This window comes from Poecilia reticulata, linkage group LG11 (genome assembly GCF_000633615.1).
Source record: "Poecilia reticulata strain Guanapo linkage group LG11, Guppy_female_1.0+MT, whole genome shotgun sequence".
NCBI classification, from domain to species: Eukaryota; Metazoa; Chordata; class Actinopteri; order Cyprinodontiformes; family Poeciliidae; genus Poecilia; species Poecilia reticulata.
Genome location: NC_024341.1, coordinates 3,716,027 through 3,741,137, shown reverse-complemented (window position 1 = coordinate 3,741,137; position 25,111 = coordinate 3,716,027). Strand labels below are relative to the sequence as shown.

Sequence of the window (25,111 nt, the reverse complement as noted above, 5' to 3'; positions counted from 1 at the left end):
CTCTGTCTGACTGTGTTCTTGCATGTGGGTTCGCAACCTTAAAACCGACATGACAAAAAGGAGCTTAAATTTAAAAAAAAGCTTATACTGTATTGAGAATGGCATATCAACAGTCATTTTTACCCTCTTTAATACTTAATTGAAAACTCTACAGTAGTCAAACCTTTTCTGAATAGCTTGTATTCATGTTTTAAATGGTATATTAATGATCTTAGCTTTGGTGATCAGCTTTAGGAGGCTGGAAGGACTCTTTGCCATCACCCTAATCAGGTTCAAGTAAAGAATCCAACTGGGTCAGCTCCAAAATGTTAAAATTCCTTCCTTAAATCTCTGTATTTCTTTAAAAGTCCCACATCAAATATCAGATAACTTGTTTGACATCTATTTAGTTAACATGACTTCAACTATAGAACATTTTACCTGCAAAGGCATCTTGCAAAAGAACTATTTTAGCTGCACAACACATTGACAGATTCATGTAATTTCAGAGCAAAGAATGGAAATGAAAACTGGCTTTTATATGCTAGAAAGAAAACATAAGAAATCTGGCAGCCAAACTATACAATAAAATAGTCTGTCAAAGTTATGAGGCTGTTAAAAAGGATTTAAAATTGGAAATCTAAATCACGGTTTCTTCCAGTCAATGCTGAAGCACTTTTTGCCTGCCAGCCGCAGTGCAGATTACAAAAAGAAAAGGTAAATAAAAAAAAAGACTTTAAAGTCACCTTTAAAGTCTTCTTGACTTTCACCTGAAAAATATTTGGCTTTATTGAGACACAACATTTCTCACTGCTGTTACTGTCAGCTTGTATCACACCTGGTGCTCCGCTGCCAAAAACAACAGTTATCTGAGGTATTCCAGCTAATAATAGCAATAATAATAATAATACATTTAATTTGTATAGCTTTCCTAAACACTCAGACACTTTACAAGAATCAAGTACAATTAGAAACAGAACACCAAATAAACCAAACAGTCATAAATGGAGGACAGAAAAGTTGTTGTGTGTTTTTAGATGTGATTTGAATGTTGATAGGTTTGTACAGTCAAAGTCCCAGCCAAAATGTGAACCAGAAACCTTCTATCCTTCTGCCACCAAAACCTGACGTCTATTGCTGATTTTGTGTCATGGTCTGTATATTTTGCTTTTTAAAAGAAATGGCTTTAACTTTTTCACATTTTTTCACATTAAAGTCACATACATTGTTGTATTTCCTTAAGAATTTACTGCATTGTTGTGAAGTGGAAGAAATAAGATGGTTTTGAAATTCTTTTGCTTATAAAAACGAAAATTTACATATGCCATCCATTTGTTTTAACCCTCCCTAAGTAAACATCTTTAAGTGCAGTTTCTTCTGGAAAACCGCAAACAAAACTTTTTATGGCCTCATTCATGCCACTCCTTACTAGCATATGTTGCTATACGTTTTGCTTGTAGGCTGTAAACAGATTTAATCATCCCTAAGTCTTTAACCGTATCCAGAAGTCATATTTTGTCCTCTAATCTGTCACATAAAACCCCAATTAAATGTATTGAAGTTTATGATTGTAATGTGACAAAATGTGAAACATTAAAAGGGCATAGCTAATTCTGCTAAGAACCACATAACCCCACGTCCAGCAGATTTGGATTTCCTAAATTCATGGTTGTTTTTTTTCCATTCTGATTTTATATGAGGTTATTTTTTGTTTTGTTTTTTTCCTTCTGTGCATTAACTTCAGTCTTAAAGAGTTTCTAAACAGCCTAAAGGCGCGCACTGAATCCTCATTCTGGTATACGTATGTGTCTCAAAGGATGAAGTGTTTCATTGCAGATCAGTTTAGGGCAGGGAGCTTTATTCATTCATGGCATTTAGCCTCGAGTGAATAACAATGATCACGTAACGTTGATATTTTAAATATAGTTTCAAGACTGTTAAAAAAAAGAAAACAATAGAAGTCAGTTGGTGACGCACAGGAACTACATATGTGTCCTTTTAGGTGAAGTTATTAGGAGTTTTAGTTATTTGTTTTCATCAACTCACAAAATAGATGTTCACAAGTTCTTAAGTCTTTGAGAGAGAAGTGCAAGTCAAGTCTCAAGTCTTTTAAAAACATTCTAAAATTGGATTTATGACACTGCACTGCTGCTGAACACTTTATTTTTTCTTTAGCCTTAATTTGCCAATAAACACTTTAGATTTTTTTTTATTCTGGATATTTAAATAACTTCTCTAAATTATGTGCAAAAATTAATACAATATGTCATTGAAACCACTAAAAACGTTCATATTTATTTACCTTCAAAGAAAAATTATAGATTAACTTAAAATCAGTTAATCCTGGTTTTATTTTTGGAGAACAGGGAGGATCTGTCAAGAAACATTACGGAAAACCCATACTTGCATATTGTTACTGTGACAACCAGTCATTAGTATACCCTACAGTGACTTAAATAGGGAAACATTAATCATCTAGTCAGATAATCAACACTTAGCAGCTCACTTTCACCCCTGATTACGCGAGATAAAGATTGTTCATTGGACTCAAGTCCCAGAGCCGAAGTCCTAGTCAAATCAGAAATCCTTGTTTTAGGGGCAAGTCGGTCACAGATTTTATCTTTCAATAAAAAATTTAATTTTACATTGTCACCTCACATATCTGAGAAAGAAAGAGGTTCAAAAAGTTGAGCCTTGTTGCTTCCAAAAAGCTAAAATTTGAATTTAAATAAAAAATCTAAGTCAGTGATGTGGTCACGGCTCCTTCTCACTGTGATGAAAATATCCTAACTTGGATCACATTTAAATGATCCGACTTGAGTTGCATTGTGCTTACTGTGTTTGGCATGTCATTGTGAAATAAACTACCACAATGGGATGCGGTTGCTTTTAACACAGAGCCGTGCGCAGCTAAAAGCAGAATATCGATCTGTCTTATAACCATGCAGCTATCACACTCTCCAAGCCGCACAAGGTCAGAGGCTTTTGTCTCTTACTGTATTCTATCAGCACACAATGTGCTGGACATTAACGCATGCCAGTCTATAGGACGTCAAAGAGAAGAATGCTTGTTGCCACATTTACTATGTTAAAAAAATAAAATAAAAAAAATCCACCTGAATTGGCAGCAGCTGGTTTTAAAAAAGAAAAGAAAAATGTCTCCAGGAGGAAAACGGCAACATCATTCTGTCCCTCTGGCTTTTGTTGAGGAGGGTGGTCGATGTTTGCTTTTGTAGAGGTGTCAGGTTGTATGTCACCCAGGCTTCATCCATCTTTTCTGCCATCTCTCTTTTTTTTCTTCTGGTCAATATCACACACGCGCACACACCCCCACGCACGCACGCACACACACACACACACACACACACACACATGCAGCCTTCCGCCTCCCCAATCGGCAAAAGTTTTTTTTTTATCTCAGAAGTGTCGGTGCTGGGTTAGGGTGTAGATGGAGAACTCGGTTCTGCCTCGGGAGTCGGCGGCTATTTTCCTTTTTAAAAAGCGACCCCGTGAATAACGACGGGCACTGCCTCGGTTGCCAGGTTGGGTGAGAGCGCGGGAGGGAAAAAAGAAAAAAAGAGAGAGTCTGTCATGTAGATGCTGGAGGCTGGGTGGACTTAAAGAGATTTTCATGTCTGTTGTCTGGCGGGAGACGAAGCGACTAATAGGGCCCAGACATAGAAGCTTTTGCCTCCAGAAACGACTGATTCACTTACTTCTTCTCTTATTTGTGTCCTTTATCTTGGATTTGCTTGGAAAGCTACTGTTACTGCGGGCTGACATTGAGCATGTGCGCGTCGGAGGCTTCATGCAGTTTTGATGAGTCGAGATGGAGTGATCACATTACCTTTGTTTACCCATGAACACAAGGCATTTCTAAACCTATGAGCAGTGCCATTTATTAACATTGTAAAACATGCTAGTATGCCGTACAGGAACGTAAAGAGAGTATTTGCTCCCTGACAGGTTTCTTCTGATTTTGTATTTATATTTGATTTTAAAAAAATACCCCAAAATCAATTTTGAAAAGCTGTTTTTGAATAATGATTTGATTTATTAAAAGCACAAACCTGTCTAAACTAACTTTGATTTGTGTGGAAAAAGGTAACTACGACACTACATAGTTCCTTCTGTGTTTTTGAGCCGTTCACTTTCTGGAGTGTTTCAGATTGTTGTCCGACTGCATTAACCCAACTGTGTCTAAGCTTGAGGTCACTAATTCATGGACAGATTTCCTTTCCCAGGGTTTGAACAGGGAATTATCAATTATCTCAAGTTGTACAGATCCCGAAGGCGCAAAGTAGTTCACCATTACACCACCACCATGTTTGACTGCTGATTTTATGTTTTTTCGCCTCTCAAAAGTTCTACTTCTGTCTTGTCAAAGCACTGGAGATTTTCCTGAAACTCTTAGAAATCATTAAGATGTTGACCTTTGAGATCTGTTTGAACTGGAGTAATTTTCACATGAATTTTCACACATGCGCCACTTTTGACTTCTATTTTTTGTCATTGCTAAATTAAAAATACTGACCTTAACTGAAGTCAGTAGCTATGTTCCCGTCCAATAGTCAGGCGAATTTTGAACAATCTTTTAAAATGGGGCAAAAAAAGAAAAAGAAAAGGAAAACGTGAACAAGGCCATCCATCTACTGGATTGGAGTGGAGATGCACCAATCTGATATTAATATCTGTATCTTATATTTAGAATTCCTAAATGGGTCTGCCTCGGCAACTCCAAGTCCCAGGCCGTTAGTGTGTCCTGTGGTGTCCCGCAGGGGTCAGTTCTAGGGCCTATGCTTTTCTCTCTTTACTTGCTGCCTTTAGGTAAAATCATTAATTGGCATAACATTTCATTTCACTGTTATGCGGACCATTTGCAACTTTACATTAGAATGGGATCATCTTCTACTTCACCTCCACTTACTGTGCTAACGTCCTGCCTGGAGGAGATTAAGACTTGGATGAACCATAACTTTCTTCAGTTGAACTGTTCCAAAACCGAGGCCATACTGATCGGAATGCCTCATCAGGTTCAATCCTCGACTCTGACGAGTTTTTCATTCTCTGGACAAGACATTCCCATTTCCTCCGTTGTTACAAATCTTGGAGTTCAAATGGACTCCCATCTCACATTTGAAAATCACATTAAGCACCTGTTTAAAACCAGTTTTTTTCATCTTTGCAATATTTCCAAAATTCGTTCATCTTTCTCCCGTTCTGATGCTGAGACCCTCATCCACGCCTTTGTCTCCTCCAAGCTCGACTACTGTAACTCGCTGTTTATTGGAGTCCACAGAAAACACCTTCAGAGGCTTCAGTACATTCAAAACAGTGCTGCCAGGATCCTAGTGAGAGCTCGTAAATTTGATCACATCACACCTACTCTTTACGAGCTTCACTGGCTTCCTGTAACTTATAGGATTCAGTATAAAATAGCACTTATCACCCATCACTGTCTATATGGAACCTCACCGGATTACCTGAAGGACCTCCTTACTTCACATTCAACTTCTAGACCCTTACAATCCCAAGCCTGTAATCTTCTCCACCTTCCTCGATCAAGACTAAGGACTATGGGTGATTGAGCATTTGCTGTGGCTGCTCCTCGTCTATGGAACTCTCTCCCGGACTATTTGAGAGCCCCGCAATTATTGTCTGATTTTAAAACTGGCTTGAAAACTTTTCTTTTTAGACAAGCCTACTCCACTTTTAAATGACTGTCTTTTTTATTGTTTTTGATTGCTGATTTTATCTGTTTTTAGCTGCACCACGTAGCACTTTGAGATTTTTATTAATGAAAAGTGCGGTATAAATTAAATTGATTATTATTATTATTATTATTATTATTATTATTATTATTATTATTATTATTATTAATTGCATTTTCTGAACCATTTGAAAGAAGGTTTGTTGCAGTTTATTTTCATGTTTGACCAATATAGTCAACCTCTTGTTTTTGTCTATTTCTTTATTATTGATTTAACCTTGGCTGTTCTACTAATAATTGCACAAACTGAACAAATTAAAGTTGCTTTTACATGTGTGACCAAGCTCGTGAAGCTGTTGGTGTATTGAAGTGCTGTACTGGTGCTGAGTTATCAGATTAATTTGTAATTCAGTACAAGTCTCCGTATTTTAAAAAGAAACATTTAACTCTCTTCATCTGTTTTTCTGCATTGGATCAGTGTCAGCCGATGCTAAACCTCAGATATCGGAAGTGAAAAAAGTGGATCGGTGCATCCCTAGTCAAGACATAGCACAATATAAGAGTGAGAATTTGCATTTTCATGTCAGTATACTTTATGGAAATGGTGTTTTTGTCTTTAAGTCTATTAAAAAGAAAACTTTGAATCCCTATAGTAGATGCAGTTATATATTCACAGCTGTTTTTAACTTTGCAACGGACAAAGATAGACGTCATTTTCTCTCCAAGCCCAAGCACAGTCATAGCAGGTCCCATCTGCAGCAGGGCCCAGAGGAGAGTATATAAATATATATGTGTGTGTGKGTGTGTKTGGGTGTGTGTGTGTGTGTGTGCGTGCGCGTGTGTGTGCGTGCGCGTGTGTGTGTGTGCGTGGGCGTGCGTGTGCGTGTGTGTGTGTGTATTTGTGTGTGTAGGCGAGTGTGTTTGTGTATACGTATGTGGACTTGAAGTCTCCTAACAATGTTTCTGGCAGCCTAAGGAGCTCCCAGTCACCAGCCTGAGCTCCCGACTGCGTGGCAGGATTTCACTTGCCGCAGGATAACAAGCTGAACAATTTACAGTCTCTCTGTCATGGTATTACCCTGGTGGCTCCCGCCAGGAGCAGGCCTGCCTTTTGTGAGCAGGAAGGAAAAAGGAGAAGGCTGAAGGCTCGCAGGCTCCCCAACTGGTTTTGATGCCGCACCAGATACGATAATTAACTGGAAAAACATTTGTGTTGATGTAAGGAAAGCAGCTGCAGAAGGGTGATGTGTCGTTCACTTGCAGATCTTCAGTACAATCCTGCTACATACGGTGAGGCATTATCTTCTTAGATCTATTGATTCAGCGTAGCAGAAATGCATTTTATTGATTTTTATCCACTATTGTGCCTAAAAATGTCGACAACTGATTCCTTGCTTTCCACACACATTGTTGGTGCTTGGTGCTCATCTGATCGTTTTCACTCTGGGAATGAAATATACCTAATACATTTTGTAACAACCTGATTTATTTTTTGTTTTGTGTATATATTAATTTTGTTTGATTAACAGATTACAAATTAAAAGCAAACTATCAAACATATACAAAATTTGAATTTTTTTAGGGTTTGACAGCTTTGAAAAATCCGGAAAAGAAAATTCCAGAAGTGTTGGCAACTAGTTTGAATTACCTCAAATTTACTGATTTGTTACCACAATAATGTATATCACTTTTTCTGCATACGGTAAATAGACTAATAACTTCTTCAGTTTTCAGCAGATTTTGCTTTGCTCAATGTACATCAGAAATGTAAAGGTTTTTTTCTTGATCTCATTTAGTTCACTGGAAGATTTAACTTTATCTTTATTTTATATCAGAAAGGAGCTACAACCCTTTAGCATTACCTATTCACAACTATAAAACATAATTTAACGTCGATATTTGCTCAGTGGGTTTTTTTCCCCAGTGGAAGAATAGAAAGTTTAATTGTCTACCATGCTCATTTTAGAAATCTGATTTTTAAAATGAGCATGAAAGCAACTTTTTATGAAATTAGCTTCTGAATTAGCTGATTAGCTTCTAAATGGATGTTCTTACAATCAAGTTTAGAGTTTATGGAGCCAGTCTATGAAATGAAAATAATAGCATGGGCCTGGCTGTTGTCTCACCCACCAGCCATTGCATTGGAGTCAAAGCTGTGTCAATGTTTATTATTATTATTATTATTATTATTATTATTATTATTATTATTATTATTATTATTATTCACTAAAAATACAGCTGAAATTAGAAGTTTTACCTTTTTTTCTCACTGACTGAAATTAGAACAGGTCAAATTTCTCTTGTCTAAGATCAGTTAAAATTACCAATAATATTTCTGTTTGCAAAATACCGCAATAATGAAAGAAAGAAATAGAACCAACTTTATTCATTAAGTTTATGGGCACAAACAGGAAATGTTACTTTTGCTCACATTGTAGTCACAGTCACAAACAGGAAACTACAGTATATAATAAAAAATACTTAGTGACTCAGGGCTAAGGGGAGAAGAAGGAAATAGAGCAGTATTTAGAATATGTCAGAGATTTCTTTATGAATGTCTTCACAATACAAAGTTTAAACACATTTTCTCAGTATTTTGTAGCATTGCCTTAGAACAGTATGATTTTGGTCAAAGGTTTTTAATTTTTTTCCACAATCTTCTGACCAGTAGTTTGCTGGGGTTCTGGTCCAGTTCTCATGACAGAACTTGCTCACATACACCAAAACATTGACTTTGTTGTATTTTGCTGATTTTGCTCCAGCAATGAAACAAAAAGGTGGATGTGTCTTTTATTCGTTGGATGTCAATTTCTGGTCTCAACTGTATTTAACCTGCAAACTCTTATTTAATGTGATTTGCTTCTACTTGACAAACTCCAGTTCTCCTCCCAAACAGTAGGAGTCACTATTTAAATGCCTTTAGTCCTGCAGGATGTCAACTTTTGAAGCACAATACGTTTCGATTGTTTCCTCTGTCACTTGCTCATTTAGGACATATTTTTGGTTGTGGATTAGAATAAATTATAGGATTTTTGCATTCTTATAACCTACAAAATCAGGTTAGAAGTTGTTCAGCACTCTAATAAGCTGCACTCTAAAAGCCTAATATGAAGATCAGTCGTCTGCAGGGCAGTGGATATGATTTTGGTTTGGTGTTGTGATTGTTTTATTTGAGAGAAGTATCGCCATGAGCTAATTTATGTCCTATGTGCATTGTGTTGGGTTCTTTCAAAGCATGTGAAATGGTGTTTCAAGAAAACACCCACAGAAAGATGTCTACTGATGTATGAATGTATAAGCATAGGACCTGTTGTCTAGCAACATCCAGTTTTTTATGAATTTTCTTTAGGGGGAAAAATAAATAAAAGGACTGACCAGCCTTCAGACATTACAGTAAGACCTCAAGAAATTGAGTCAACACCTTTAAAATATTCCATTTCCTTTCAAATACCTCCATCAATATTTATATCTAAAAGTGTCACACTCTTGTGAAATAAACATCCTATGAATTTTCCAATAAATAAACACTCCTGTCTGTAGAATCCCTTCTCACAACAGACCTGGAATGTATCTTGTATGTGGTTCATCATGTGTACAGTGTCTGTCATACAGCACGTCTATTGCACGTTTTCCAACTGCGATAATGGTACAATTATATCTTCTGCTTTTAACATTTACAAAACGTTCTATGACACCTCACTGTCTGAAGAGGCATAAAGAACAAACCCTGACAAATGAAACGAGACAAAGTATGCACTGTACTGTACACATGGTGTCAAACAGAACAGCTAAGCTTGAGTCATTTAGACGTAATTAAATCTGAAAGGCAAATAAGGCCCTCGCAACATTAAGACATGAGACTTGAGCTTACAGGCTCCTTTTAGACGTCCTAAAGACATTTCACGACATTTCCATTTTTCAGAAGAGCGCCAGGCGCCTTGGGGAATCTCTCAGAACGTTACCTCGGCGTGACAGCCATGGCAGGCAGACCAAGAGCTTCCACATCGCATCCTCATCTCGCTGTGCTCATAGACGAAAGCCGTATATTTGGGAGAGGCAGCGGAGAGTTTCGGTTTGGCGTAACCAATCAGGTTCTAAGGTCAAGCAGGCTGGAGGGTGGTCTCTGGTGTAGAGAGCGTCCTTAATTTTATTAGCAAAGATGAAGGGAGGATGCCTCTGTAGGGAGGCAGCAGCAGCAAAGGACACTTGGAGAGGTCAAGATGAGGAGATCAAAGCATTATTTCGTAAATGACGCTTTAAAAGGTTCCTCGTTGATCTTGCTTTGCGATGTTACCCTGCAGGCTGCATCTCAGAGGTCCACAGGCAATGTTTTATAAAAGAAAGATGAAACATGCAGAGGCATTAGTAAACCCTGGTGCAGGAGACGTGCGTAGAGGGGAGTGGCATGGTTTCCTAACTTTCATCATGTAGCACATTGGAATCACCTCCAAAATAAGCAGCGTTGCCAAAACAAAGCTCCCATAATGTCGTTTTTTCCTTCCTGCTGTTCCGAACAGGGCGGGTGATAATACGTTTTTCTGAAAGCAGAGGATCTGAGGTGAAGAGCATGATCCGTCTTGTATACGTATTGCTTTCTTTGTTTTATGATGTTCAGCAGGATATGCAGTTGTATTGGTGGGTTTGCAGGTCTGTGGGATTCCTGCACTTTTCTATATTTTCAAAACGGTTCCAGTCATTTCGTTCTTTCGCCCTTTTGCTGTTTTGGCCATTTTGTACCTCTCTGTTCTCAATACAGAAAGCACCCAAAAAGTAGGATGTTTTGTAGTAATCAATCATTATCCACAAGGACAACATTTTATTAAAAAAACTGATACTCCCTGTTAGATGTATTTTAAAGTTTATTCTCTCCTTTTGTTTTAATGTTGCATCAAAGGACCTCTCACTAATGTCTCCGGTTTGAGGCTTTTCCTGTCACTCAGACACAGAACAGAAATGTCAGTGATAAAACAACTGAAGTCTTTGTAGTGTTTTACTGCGGCATCAATAACACAGTTTAATCGTTTTGCTTTTTTTCTCAATCTTGTCATTTTAAGATGAACCTTTTCAATCTTGCTTCTGAAGGCCTCGTGGTGCCTTCACACACATTGTGTTTTCAAGGTAGACAGCTCATAAAGATGAATGATGGGTGTTGTGTGGGGGTAATTAGCCAATCTGAGGTGATGGGAACAGATGTACATAACTCTGTAAATTAAATCTGCATGGAAAACAAGATGAGTCCCCTGATCTTGCAGATTCATTGGCAGAGGGAGTCTTTTTTTCCCCCCTTCAGAGTGGATTTCATTAAGTTTCCAAAAAAAACTTGAAATTACACAATTCTTCTAGACAAAGCTGGAAGGGAGACTTATTTTGGAAAGTCAATTCATTTGCAATGGGCCATTTTGTCCCTCTTTGTGTCTCTCCAGTAGGGGGTCAGCGCTGGAGACATGCCGGCAATCAGCAAGCACACTGAGCAATCACCAGTGTATCCATAACGAAGGTTATCTTTGGAAATTACATGCGCTTCATTTCAGGCAAAATTGTGAAGGGGAATAAACTGTAGCATTCTTTTTTTCTTCTGCCTTTTTCTATTTCCCATTGTAATGTTATCTGTGGCAGAAATCACTGAGCTGGTATAATCAGAGCATTCAGTGTGGGGCAGTTTTCATCAGCATTTTACTTCTCCAATATTTCTGCCGAGAATGAATAGAGGGGGAAAAAAATACGATCACACAGGAAGTGTCAAGGAGATATTTTTGGCTTTGGGATTCATGGGGATGAAGAGGTAAAGTTTGTAAAAATGCAGAAAATGGGTTAACAAAATAGAAGCTGCTCTCGCCGTGTTAGACCAATCCTACATTACACCTGAAGCCTCCCGTAAATGTCCTGCTAGATTTCTTCAGATTTCTCACAGAGGACTGGAAGAGTAATGAGGATGTTAGAAAGCAAAGTCCGTAAGGGATGTGCTCTACATCATTCAGATTTAACACCGCCATCTGTTTCGTGGCGCCCTCCAACAGCAACATCAGGGCTTCAGATGAAGCATTTACCCGGATGACAGATGCGTTACCTGAGGAAAAGTTGGCCTGGACTTAACACGTCTGATAAAGGAGACACACATTTCTAATAGGTGTCAGATTTTTATTCGTCGTGCTGGCTTTGACCAATCTTTTTTTCTTTTTCTTGGCCTGGGGAGACACAAAGCAGCAGACTCCTTCTGGTAATGAATGTCAAATCAAAAGCTGACCTATTTAGAAAGGCAAAGCTCTTTCACACCTATGACAGGATGATATCTCTCCTGAGATCCACCACAGGCGTCTCTCCTCAGACAAGTCCGTGCTGCCGGCTGTACTCCCTTAACTTACATGTTAATTCATCTATACTTGTGTGCTGTATGAGAGTGAGACATTTAGGTGGTCAAGACTATTTATTTCTTTAAGTTTTTCACAGTTTGTGGGTATGTACACATATTTCCTAGTTTGTTTTGCTTGTCGAGGTTATTTGTGCCAGAGTATTTTTTGCCAGTGGATTGTTGACGAGAGATGGTCAGGTGTTCTGGCAGTAGTTTCTTTCAACAGACAAACAGCAAAACTAAACGTTTACGCAGATGACTTTGAGTTTGCAAAGGAGGAACTCATCACAAGTTCATTGTGAGTGATAGTAGGACTGAGCAGAAAAATGAAGGACTGTCTTCTGTCAACAGGTCTAGCATGGTGAAGAGAGAACAGAATCAATTGGTGAAGTTCTTGATTTACCAATCTGTCTGTTTTAGACCTCACATAAGACATCATAAGTCATTAGCTTATGACTGAAAGAACAAGATCATAGATACAAGAGCTTTCGACATAGGGTAGCTAAACTCAAACATGTAAATAAAGAGTTAAGTGGAGAGGATAACCCAGTTTGCCTCGGGTTCTCAGACAAATGATGAAGCTGAATTAGCTTGCCTAGCTATATTAACTTGCTGTTTTGCTGTGTCTCTCTGCGGCCTATCTCAAAGTGAAATGTATTTACATTTTTATCAACCATTTTAAAATTAAAATAGCATCATACACAAAGGGAACGACAAAACATACTTTTCTAAGCGGAAACAACTGATATGGTTTGAGCAGCTAAGTGAGCAGGTTCTCAAATTAGACTGTAAGCTTTTAGCTTCCCAAAACAGGATTTTCCAGGACTCCTTGATCTTCAGGATTCACCTCACAACTTGTAATTGAAAGGAGAAAGTTGCTACGGCGAGAAGTTATGTTGCAATATTGACAAAATGTCACCTCAGAAATTAGAGGGGCCTAACAGCTTCTGCTGTTCACTTTCTTGACGGTTAGAATACGTCCAGGCATGAAGCTCCCAGCACAGCCATTACTGACATTTCAACATGCAGGCCGAAAAAAATCATTTCCTCACAGGAAGTTAGGCTCCATTTCTAAACACGGCAACATAAATGATGTACAAATGGCAGTGTGGTGCAGCATCTTGGTTTGGATTGCCAAATCTGGATCTCTATATTATAGCTTTATAGAATGTGACAGAGGTGTAGTATAGAGGAAAGCTGAGAATTCTCCAATACATGTGTGCAAGCACCTGTGAATTGCAACAAATTGATTTACTGTCGCTCATGAAGATGATGCTCATTTTAATGACTACTCTGGAATTTACTCCATTTTAGCTGAATGTGAGATCTAATTGTTGAGCATCCTGTCAGGTCTCCTCTCTGGGTGAGCAGCGTGATGAGCTGAAACACACATTTGCATGTTTCTCCATCTCTTCCTCTCCTGTCTCTTGAAGGAGCCTCGGGAGCTGGTCTTGTTTTTTACGATGATACCTTGGCAGGAGAACAGCACTGTTTTTACTTGATTCACATCATTAGTTATTGAGTTCAGTGACCTATGTAGGATCTTGCATTATAAGTTGAAAGATGATGAAAAACCCTGCTGTTTTATGGTGTTATTTGGTGCTGAGCTTGTTTTTGTTTAGCCAAACAAATGTTGGAACCAATGTGGTGATTTTGCCCTCATTTGGTTCCCGCTGCTGCCATTTTATTCCATCTTAATTCGTCTTGAACCTATGAACTCATGTACTGGAGCTTTGGGTATACCTTTGTCTCTATTTTATGAATAATGATGGTAAATTAAAATGAAATGCTCAAATCTCATATGTGATTTAATGAGGTAGCAGCATCAGAACAAATGACTAAAAGAAGCTTCACAATCTGCTAATGAAGGCTGGTTTTGTTCTGGACACTGCTCTGGAAACTATGAAGATTTTTTCCAAATGAAAAATATTACTGACAATCCTCTTCATGAGACTGTTATACAGTGTGTCAGTCAGAGGCTTCTTCAGAACCGCTGTAACATTGGATGCTACAGGAAAGCCTTGCTGCTGCCCACAGACATGAGAATCTACAAAAATTCTAAGAAAATTCAATAACATGACTTACAGCAACATTTAATTTCCCCTTTGGGATTAATAAAGTATTTATATATGTGTTGAATTAAATTGTAAATCATTAATTTATATTACACTTAGTTGATTGTGATTCTGATGCCTGTTTGGACTAGTTAGCTCTTGTCTAGTTTGAAAAAATGACCCCGGATTGCACAGACGTAACTCCTGTTGGTAGATTTAAGTTATTCAAGTCACACGACTGCATTTCAGTTCAGCAGTCTGTTAGCAAACAGAAACAAAAGACTGGCATTAAAAAGGTGAACAAAACGTCCCACAGCCAGGTAACAATTAACATTTAGTGAGCAAGAAATATCCTGTGGCTGACGGCTCCAATGTGTCCCACAAAGCTGGATACAAAAAATACTTAAATTGCAAAAGTACAAAATGTCCAGCACTTAGTGTTTGTTCAACTGTAAAATGTAATTTTTAATACATAAATCCAATAATTTATTGATGAGCTAAGTAAGTTGGATTCATTTTGAGTCAATAAACTTTATATGAGCTAAATGGCGGTTCCAAAAAAAAAATTTCAATTACATATTTACTCAAATACCAACATATGAAACACGGCTGTTGTGAAAAATGCCTTCACTTTGTGGTTCATTCATTAGAAAATGTAAATAACTGGTCTTATGTTTTGTCAAATACTAGGGGTACACCAGTTGAAATTTTCTTGCCCATTGCCAATTTTCAATTTTTAAAACGCCTGACCTGCCGATTCTGATTTTGGCCGACTCTAATTTCTTTTGTCTGGAATGTTGCTAACTCACCCACTGAGATGCTAACAGTTGGGTGACTATTGTTAACCTTTCTCACAGCAGAGCAATAAAGGACAGTGGTTGATTTTTAGACATTTGCTGATGTAGATAAGATCGGTGGAAAAGATCGGATCGGCTTCACGTGTAAGCATCGGCTGATCATTGATCTCCCAAAATTAAGGAAATCTGGGCCGACAAATTGGTTGGCCTGTGTATTATATATTTCACTTATGACGTACAGATGACGTTCAATTCTCACACATGTATTTCCCAATTTAAAAAAAAAAACCTGCAGGAGAAAAGCAGCTTCTCTTCAGCCTCTTATTGCCGTTTGGCCTTTCAGGTTCACAGTCCTAAAAACAGCTACTTAACCGTGGAGGAAGGGAAAAATAATAATAATTTGTTAGTTCTGCGGTGTCACAGCTGTCACCTCTTTGCCCTCAGCAGTCAGCCGGTGTCGACTTGGCGTTTGGGGGGTTGGGGGTTTGAATGACGCTTTCAGCTCTCTAATCTGGGGAGCAGAGAGGTGCTGCTATCGCTGACAGTGTGACTGACAGGCAGGCGGAGAGGACCCAGCTGTGATGGCTGCTGTCGGCTCAGTGGCAGCCTTATGATGAATTGCCTCTCCTGAATGATAGCGCTGTTACCGAGTGATGTTGACGCAGGATTGTTCTGTCACCGCCTCACCGACGACCGCAAAAATGAAAATATAAAATAAACAAGCAGAGAAATAAACCACTATGCAACTCGTGCCCCATCTCTTTTTTTTTACTTTATATTAATGTTGCCACGCCTCATACGTCTCCATAAGTAGCAATATGGAAGTAGAAGCTTATGGGGAGGAAATTCTCTTGTACGTTTACAAAGTTTTAAGTGACGTAAAGTAGTTGGGTTTTTTTTATGCAGCTGCACAATTAATTATCCTCATAGTAAGGGAAGATGAAAATTATTTGTAAATTGCAATATATTACATTTGTTCTGTGCCCTATTTCCTGATATTCACCTCCATTTCCTGTCTGCTTCCAGCTCAGATGACTACTATGAATATGGACACAGCGGGGAGTCATATGAGTCGTACGGTGAGTCGCAGATCTCCTTTTCCACTGCATATATGCATAACAAATATATATAGAGTGTCAATTGTCAGAACAATATCTCTTTTCATTTCCTCACTTGAGTCTGCTGGCTTTATCTCAGTTGCCATAGCACCTGGCTAATAGAGTGCTGTTTCAGACACATTCAGACTGAGCGTGTTTAAAAGTCATTTGTCACTAATCAGAACCTCTTCAGCTCATTTAGATAATTAGGTGGAAGCAGTGTTGCTCGAAATTAAAAACAATTACCAAGAGTGGAGGCTTAAGGTGCAGGAGTGTATATTTATAACTGCAGCGTTGTAAATATTGACTGACATTTCTTGCATCACTCCAGCATCTCTTTTGAGAATTGTTTTGGGGGTAAACATGTGAGATAAGGCCAAATCACTTCTCTTACCTGCAGAAGATTTCCGGGGGTTAAATGCTGATTTTTTTTTTTCTCAGCTCTGTAGAGAAAAACGTCAAAACAAAACAAAAATAGAGGATAACCTTTACATCATCCCTAATCCTTCTGCAGCTACAGGAGGAAATAAAGGAGCAGAGTTTACTGGTTTCTAGAAGGTCTTTATATTTATTTGCAAAACGATTTTTACAAATTGGGCTTTTTTTATATTTAGTCATGTTGGAGTATTTTCTTCTATGAGTACAAAAACTGAAAAGTGTGGGGTGTAGAAGTTTTATTTCCTAGTCAATGTGTTTGCAAAACTACTTCCACTTCGAATTCAACTTCAAGTGTTTATTTATGCTTTTGTATATATAGGTCTGTATCATTCTGGCAATTCTTAAAAAATGAAGATTTCACCTAATTTTCTGTGTAAAACAACTCCAGCTCAGTTCGATTGGATAGAGAGTGTTATTAAATTCAAGCCTGTCTGCTGATTTATTTCTGGTCTTTGACTGAACCACTTAAATACGTGGACATATTTTGGTCTCCGCCGTTCTGTTATGCAGTTCCTATAGAAAATATTCACCTCTTTGGATGTTTTACCCTTTTTATTATTTTTATCATGATTTTTTTTTTCCTTTTTTTTGACAAAAGAAAAAAAATGGTCAAAGTTAAGCTAATTTCTATCAACACAGTAGAAATTAGCTTCTACTAATTTCTACCAGCTGACCTAGAAATAGGTCAGCCGGTTTAGATGTGAGCAGGAGAATTTAAAGTTCTGTTCTGGATTTAACAATGAAGCGAAGCTAAAATAGGAAAAATTTGAGTGATGAGTATAGATCACTCAGTATAGATCACTCAGGTGATCTATACTCATAATGAGACAAGTAGCACCAACTGACTGGACCTCTGTTGAATTAAATCAGTCACTTTAAAGATGGAAAAAAATATCTTCTGTTAAATATTTTTATTGAACTGTCATTTCTGCAGCATTTGTGGCAGGCTATGTTGTGGTAAACCGGCTGTAGTTTAGCAGAGAACAAGTGTGACTCTGTGAACACAAGAGTGATTGGCAGAGCTAAGACCCGCCTCCTGGCTCTGATTGGTTTCTTCTGACTGAGCGATGTATTTATGTAGTTAGCAATGGGAGAAGGCAGGATTTAATTGTTTTCACAGATTATCTGTCTTATCTTGTCCCAATGTGATGATAATTTTAACAAATATGTAAAAAATAGTTTTTAATAAAAGCTGCATAATGTAGCTTTAATTACTATATGTGGATTCTGAATATTAAACTAATTTAACATGGCTTCAGGACAGTATTAACTTTTTGCGTGTTTGGTACACATTTTGGACGTTGACTGGTCGAACACAACTAAAGTGCCAGATTTGGCCTGTGGGGGGCCAAAGGCCAATATTTGTTTTATGTGGACAACTTTTGTCCCTTATTTTATGCAAAGCTGATTCTGCTTCAATGCCATTTACATTCCCCAATGTTCCCAGCCAAAAACATAAATATCACTTCATTACCGTGACGCCGGTTTCAACCTAATTTGCTGGACAAAATGAATACTTTAATGAACTTCTTCTTGCTTTTGATTTGGAACAATCAAATCAGAAGCGAGTTTGGACCAGCTGCACTTTCTGCAAAGTTCTGGCAGAGCTCAACCTCCCCGAGGCAGTGTTCAGCAAACCTATGTCAGCTTTCTGACATGATCGGTAAGATGCGGGCCAAGGTCAGATTTGCTGCCGACTGCATCCATATGACAGCGGAATTACATCGCTGTAACCGCGCAGCTGTGGAGCAGCAGGTCGATGCATCTTTTATGTTGTGCTGTACATCTGGCCTTAGTGTGAACTTGACTTGTTTTGGAAGCTGCTTGTAGTGAGTGCAGCCTAATTCTCTAATACTGCATTATAGCAACGCCGTGTTGACGTTCCGTCCTGATCCAGCTCTTAAACTGGATTATTGAAATGTATTATTCATGATATGGGATGCAAAAAAGACAAATGTTTCAATTAAACAGATGCCAAGGCGGAGGGATGCTTTCAGTGTCAGCAGGATTAGACAAAACCTACGTGGCTAAGTTTAATTTAAAAAAAATGGTAGGATGGTGGAAAATAATGCTGCATTGAATTATAGTGAAGTTTTTAATACATAGTTCCTTCCAAAAGTATTCATACCCCTTCAATTTTTTTTCTCATTACAACAAATTTTCAATACATGTTATTTAAACTTTATGTGACAGACCAACACAAAGCCACTCTTAGAATAAAATTGTCCCTCTCTGGGGGAAACCTGTCAGATTAGCAATCTGAAACATGTAGATCTACACTAAAATCAAAGCACAAACAACAAACGTAATTTACAGCACAAAGTCTACAAAGTTTGCACAGACCTGTTATAACAAATTTTGTTGTGCCAGAAGTTATTGCGATAAACAATAATTTTGCTGTTTTGAGAACATTTTAAAGTATGTAATGGTAAAGGCATGATAATGCAAGGACACATTCTCAAAGATCAATAAACCTTAAATTCCAGTAAAATTTTACACTGGAACTGGAAGACGTCTTAAAAATTAAAAAATAAAAATGAAACATCAAAAATAATTAATATAATAAATTCTTAAGTCTCTGTAAACAAAACTGTCCTTCAGTAAAGGTTGAGACCATAGTACCAGACTGAAAACTTCTAGTTTTTGGTATAGAGAAAAGAGAAAATGGATACATAATTTCTCCTTATTATGATGATGACTTTCTACTTACATCTAATGAATACACAATTAAAAATTAGGATATTACATGAGACCAATAAAAAACTATTTAAAAAAAACAGAAATGTGGGCTTCATAACAGTATGTTTAATACTTGCTTTAAGGTGAATTTTAAAAAGTGCTTTTAATGAGACTCTTAGGGACATACATACTAATTTATAAAATATAAATTTTGAATTTTATGTCCACCTACCAGTTACAATCTTCTTTATGTTAATTGTAACAGGACATGAATACATTAGAAAGGTGTTGTATATAGCAACAGAGCGTATGTATTTGGTTGTGTATTTGTTTAGCTGAGAAGCTGGAAGTGAACCTGGAGAGGACAGTGGAATTCACTTCCAACTTTACGGAATCTCCTTTAATTGGGTTGAGCTTCTGCTGGAGGTTTGTTGAAATTCGCCCTTTGTATGTTTGGCTGTAAGCCTGCTGACAAACAGAGTAATGACACCAAAAGCCGACCTCCACCTTAGCTCAGCGTTAGCCGGGTAAAACCGGCAGTGATCCATGACGCGTATTCGTTTTTGCTTTTCACGCGTTTGTTCCACGAACGTGCTTTCAGAGGCAAGTCAAACCCATTAAAACTTTCTAAACTTTTCTGACTGTGCCAGTGAAAGAAATAAGCACCCTCCACTTATTAGACTGATGCCGACCTGTGAACATGAAACGCTAATAATGATAATAATAATCATCATCATCATGCTGCGCGGGTTACACAGACAGGAAGGCAACAGCTCAGAGAAAGCAGATAAACAACACTGATGGGCTTTCTTGTTCTCAAAACACAAGGTTACCTTGGTGTGTTTCTTCAAAGTGAGTGTCAGTGGAAGGGTGACAGGTTTAATTAAGGGGTATTGGCTATGTGCTGGCAACAGAGAGCCTCCACACTGGGGGAAAAAAAGAAAAAGAGAGAGAACCAGCCTTTGTTAGCTCCAGCTCCGGGGAAGTCTCAGCACTGGCTGGAGATCAGACAAAGGGTGCCGTCAATAGCAGCACTTTCACATTGATACTAGCAGGGGGTGGCGAGCAAGACCTGATTTGAGCTAATGGTAATTGTGACCTTTTTCTCTGGGAGTCGCTAAACGGGCCCTTTTCAAGTAGCCATTTGATCCTCACATTCAATTAACCTGGATGGATTCTTCCAGGTGAAAGCTCTGACGGAGCGGGAGCGTTTTGTTTTTACAGGCAGATCCAAATTCCTGCTTCAACATCAGCAGAGGGAGAACATTTACTGAACAACAGGGAAAGTTTGGAAAAGTTTTTATCTGATTTAATTATTTAGTAGTGAGGAAAAATGTGACATTTGTCTTATTTCAAGTATATTACTAGAAAGTAGATGCTTGGTTAGATTGTGTTTTTTTGCATTGCACGGAATTTTTACATGGAAAAATATTTAGGAAGTATTTGCTGCGTCTGCATGTGTCGTTTCAATTAAAGTGTGGCGTCTCTAATCGCTCTCTGTCTTTTTATCCTGTGTTCTCCCCTGATCAGGTCAGGAAGAGTGGGCAAACAGTCGCGGCAAGGCTCCGTCGGCGCGGACGGCCAAGGGAGCGTACAGGGATCAGCCATACTCCAGATACTGAACTGTTTTTACGAGCCGCACCCCCCGATGCCTCATGGCGGTTTCAACCCAAGTAATGGATTTTTTTATGGACGCTCCCATCTTTTTAGAATTGAAAACCGAATCTGCGACGTAACAGACAAACAAAACTCTGAACTGAAAGTATTATAACTTGAAAATCATACTCTTGACTTGGAAAAGAAAAAAACCTTAAAGCAGTTTAGGTAAGCTATTCGCCCTCTCTGCAGTAGAATCGACAGAAAGTTAAGGCTAAAAAAAAAAAAAAGACTCCATAGTACATTAAGTTTCTCTCTCAGCTATGTGATTGTGAAGAATGTCATTGTATCAGGCTATTTTACTTGGTAATGATTAGTGAGCCACTGTAAGCTGTTGGATACAATGCTTCCACACAGCTGACAGTGCAACTTAATTTATCACCCTCTATTCTTTAGACCTCTGAAATGTTAGTAGATTAGTTTCTAGGAAAGTGCAGTACTGTAGATACTTTCTCCTGAAGGATAATTGGTGAACTTTGTGTCCCTTGTAAATTAAACATTTGCAAACTGAAAAAAAAGAAGAGATAAGTCATTCTGTATACACATTGTATTGCTGTTTCTTCCTCTTTTTTAATGTAAAATAACAGTCCAGTTGGTGTTAAAGGGCTTATAGAAGCATGGTGTGCAACTGCGGACGTTACCAGCTGTTTAAAGAAGCCTGTGTAGTTGTGATCATTGGTTTTGCCCCCAAACATCTCCTTAAGTCCATTCAGAAATAGCTGCGCCTGCTTTTTGTATGCTGATCCACCGTAGCTACCAAAAGCTTTGGGAGCTTTCAAATGTCTGCCTTTCTTTTTAGATGCTCCTGCTGAGCATTTGTGATGCTCCTCGTTTTTATGCTTTTAGAGAATATGAAACGTGATACATTGCTGGTAAAAAGTTTACATTCCCTCATCTTAGGCATAAATGTCCTAAATTATATCCAGGCTCAGATGGTTACAGATACTTCATGTAATTTGGTTACATTTAGATTTACAGGTGGTAAAGAACCTATAGATGTTCTGCCACGATTCTGCCTGAACTTGTTTCTGGCACATGAGGTAGTGGTACACTGGGGGCCCATATACACTGGCTGACCTTGTGACCTTTACTGCATGTCTTCTTCCCTTTCTCTCTCTGCCCATTTCCTGTTTGATTACTACAAGTAAAGGTCATTAGTGCCACCAAAAAAGAAAAGAAAAAACTTGATAGGTTTCTTGGGACTGACCTGGCTTTCAAGCACAGTCCGCAATTCTTGAATAGGGAAAAGTCAGGGACATGTTAGCCTGCTTTATCAGCTCCAAAATATGTTTTGATGTGTGTTTGGGTTCATTGACCTGCTGGAACATGATGTTGTGCAAGAAAAACACAGCATATATGGATTTTAGAGCAGCTGCTAGATTGTAAGATGTGTTTTCTTCACAAGGCACAAGAAAATTCTTCTTATCTCAGCTAATGTCAAAAACCTAATTACAGGACCTGACTCCTGACAACAGATATTGTCTATGTAGCAAACAAGAACAGTTCAGACTCTTTGTACAATATCTGATGTTCACAATACCAAGATCTGATTAGTAAACTGCAAAAAGGTTTGTGTAATTTCCTGACTTTTGGAGATTTGTTCTGCTGTGCTGATTGACTCTGTGAGGTTTGGTTCAGCAAAACACCCAATAGACTGGTAGATTTGTCTTGATTGGGGACCAAAGTTGCAACATTTGTTCCATTTTCAGCTGATGATATTTTTTCACACTGCTTTGTGTCAAACAATCCAAACCAATTGAAAAACCTGGTCCCCTCCTCACCTGTGGTGGTACTGCACCGAGAACCACTGAGGCAAACGACATGAAAAGCTCTGAAGAAGACACCGAGTACAACTGCTTTCTTCAAGAAATGTAAACAAAAATGGAGTGGCAGGAGATTTTAATGGTTGTAAGATTTCTATTTTTGTCTTTGGCGAAAGAACACAAACCATTTCTCCCCCAAGCGTTAGACTCACACATTTGCTTTGGTTGTATTTACCCAGAATGCCCTGTGTTATAGTCCTCTTCCTGCTTTTGAAGCAGTCTTTGGTTCACTTGGTATTCACATATGCATTCAAACTGAACAGAGACCCAGGTTTGTAGGAAGACCTGAGTTTGTTTGCTTTTTTGGTCCACATCAGAGTTCAATTACCCATTCCCACCTCCCCAAATGAACCCGACTTTCTGGGCAAACAAACTAGAATTCGATTAATGCAGATTAATCAGAGCTAGTTTGAATGCACCCTATATCTTAATAAGTAATGAACCAACAGCATGTCTAAGTTTTAACCACCTGAGCCAAGCAGCTCCCGTCAGATGGAAGAATGTTAATTTGGATGTCCAAGAACATTATGAAGCTAATAATGCAGTATAATGTGATGGAACCTTAATGTCCACAATGAAGGCAATTCTATCATGGACTTAGAAGAATCTCTTCACAGTTGGCCATATGGACAAGACAAAGGCTGTCTAGAGAAATGTTTCATGGTTAATAATAAGAGTCAATGTGATTCATTCAAAACAAAGAAAACTTCACAAACTGTTGTACAGACTATTGGAATAATGACGACTAAACACAACTGACAAGTTCTTCAGTTTCATCTTGGCTGCTACATGCTTGAAACCTGGTCATAGTTGGTTGTTGGAACAGGACAATAACCCAAACAGCTATTAAGCTTTGTATTGGCCCCAACCTTTGCCACATTGACGGATTTATGTAATGTGCTTAAAAGCCGGGGCAGGGCAGGGCAATGAGGGCAATCAGAATGAATTCAACCAATTTAGGCAGAATTATGCCAGAAGCTTGGTCACGAAACTGTGTAGTTTCTCTTCCACTTGCTATGACACATTTAACCAAATCTAATGGGAGTGTATGGACATAATTAAGCTTTTATGGGTAACTTTAATCACACGTGGATGAGGGAAATTTATATTTGTGCTCGCTCCCAATCCTTCTCAAAACTGAGTGAAGTTGCAATTATCCTCAGCAGGCAAAAGTAATCACAATTACGACATTCATGTACGTAATCGGTGTGTGTAAACCTTTGACCAGAACTTTACCGTTACCTTTCTCCACACTTGTTTTTGAGTTTCAATCTCATCATCCACCTTTCCACCTATCCTTCTGGAGATATGTTCAACTCTATGGATTGTGAGCTTATGTAAGCCCTTTAATAATTCTTTCTTTGTTGATGCTAATAAACATTTTGAAAGAAAACCTTTGTGTTGAGGAGAATAATTACACACTGCTAAATGCGCTTTATAATTTAAACTAAAACCAACGAAAACCCCTGATGTTTGAAACATTCGCACCACAGAAAAGCTCAAAATGAACTAAGCGGCTCTTTTACACCTTGATAACATTACAAGAGCTTAAAGCGTCACATTTTCCAGATTTTGAATTTAACACAAATATCAAGATGGCATGACCAGAAGTCCAAACAAACACAAAATGGCCGCTGGCGACCTTGCAGATGGTCTTGGTCATCTGATAACGTTTTTCAAACATTTTCATAGCGTCGTCTTCCACCGAGAGGATTTAAGCGATAACAACTCTTCAAACTCGTATTTGCTGATACGATTTGATGCGCCTGATCGCGTCACGCATCATCAGTAAACACACAATAACGTTTCTGAGTGTTTACTCCCCGACAGACACGGCTCATCTAAAGCCTGCCCGACTTGCCACGTTGGCTTCAGCGCAAAAAAAAAAAATGGAGGATTGGTGGGGTAGAGTTTTTTCTCTCTCTTTCTTGTTTTCCTGTTTTTGCTCTTCCTGCTCATGTGACCCTCTCCCAGTCGCTTTAAAGATCCTGCCTTTACCCCGCACGTTAAATTGAACCCCAGCTGACCTCCGCAGAGAGAGGATGGCAGTAGCTGTTTAAAAAGACCGCCGCCCCACAAGGTAAACACCCTAACCCAGTTTAACCTCACCCCCCTCAACATAGTTACTCATAAACAAATTCTAAACTTCAATGAAATGTTTTCCTGTAACTTTGAAGTTCGTCATCCAGCCACGAAGCTAGAATTAATTAGATTTCTGAAAAAAACAAAGCTAAAAAATGTTAAATAGCTTTAATATCTCAACAAACTGTGAAATCATTTTGTTCTAAGATTTTAATAAAACACGCATTTTTTTGTTAACTGGACTAAAAACATGGCTTGTGTTTTCTGATGTTGGCTGAAAACAATATTGCTCATGGTGTTTATTTTTTTCCTTCCAGGCTGAGGTCACAGCTGAACACCGCTGTCTGTCCAAACACGTTCCTACTGCCGAAGGTGCGTTGTTAGCTGCACTGTGCATCATGTGTGGGTTTGGGCTGGTATAAACTCTGGTGATATAAGACCTTTTAG

The 25,111-nt window shown here is 38.4% G+C and overlaps 1 protein-coding gene across 1 annotated transcript in view; it reads left to right on the top strand.

Annotated features, from left to right (window-relative positions):
- Positions 1-23,635, top strand: part of khdrbs3 (KH domain containing, RNA binding, signal transduction associated 3) — a 150,247-nt gene extending 126,612 nt beyond the window's left edge. Inside the window, exons 8-9 of the mRNA XM_008421354.2 lie at positions 15,916-15,968; positions 20,634-23,635. Of these exons, the coding sequence (XP_008419576.1) occupies positions 15,916-15,968; positions 20,634-20,725 (145 nt within the window). The 3' untranslated portion in view covers positions 20,726-23,635. The remainder of the gene's footprint in view (positions 1-15,915; positions 15,969-20,633) is intronic.
- The last annotated feature ends 1,476 nt before the right edge of the window (positions 23,636-25,111 follow it).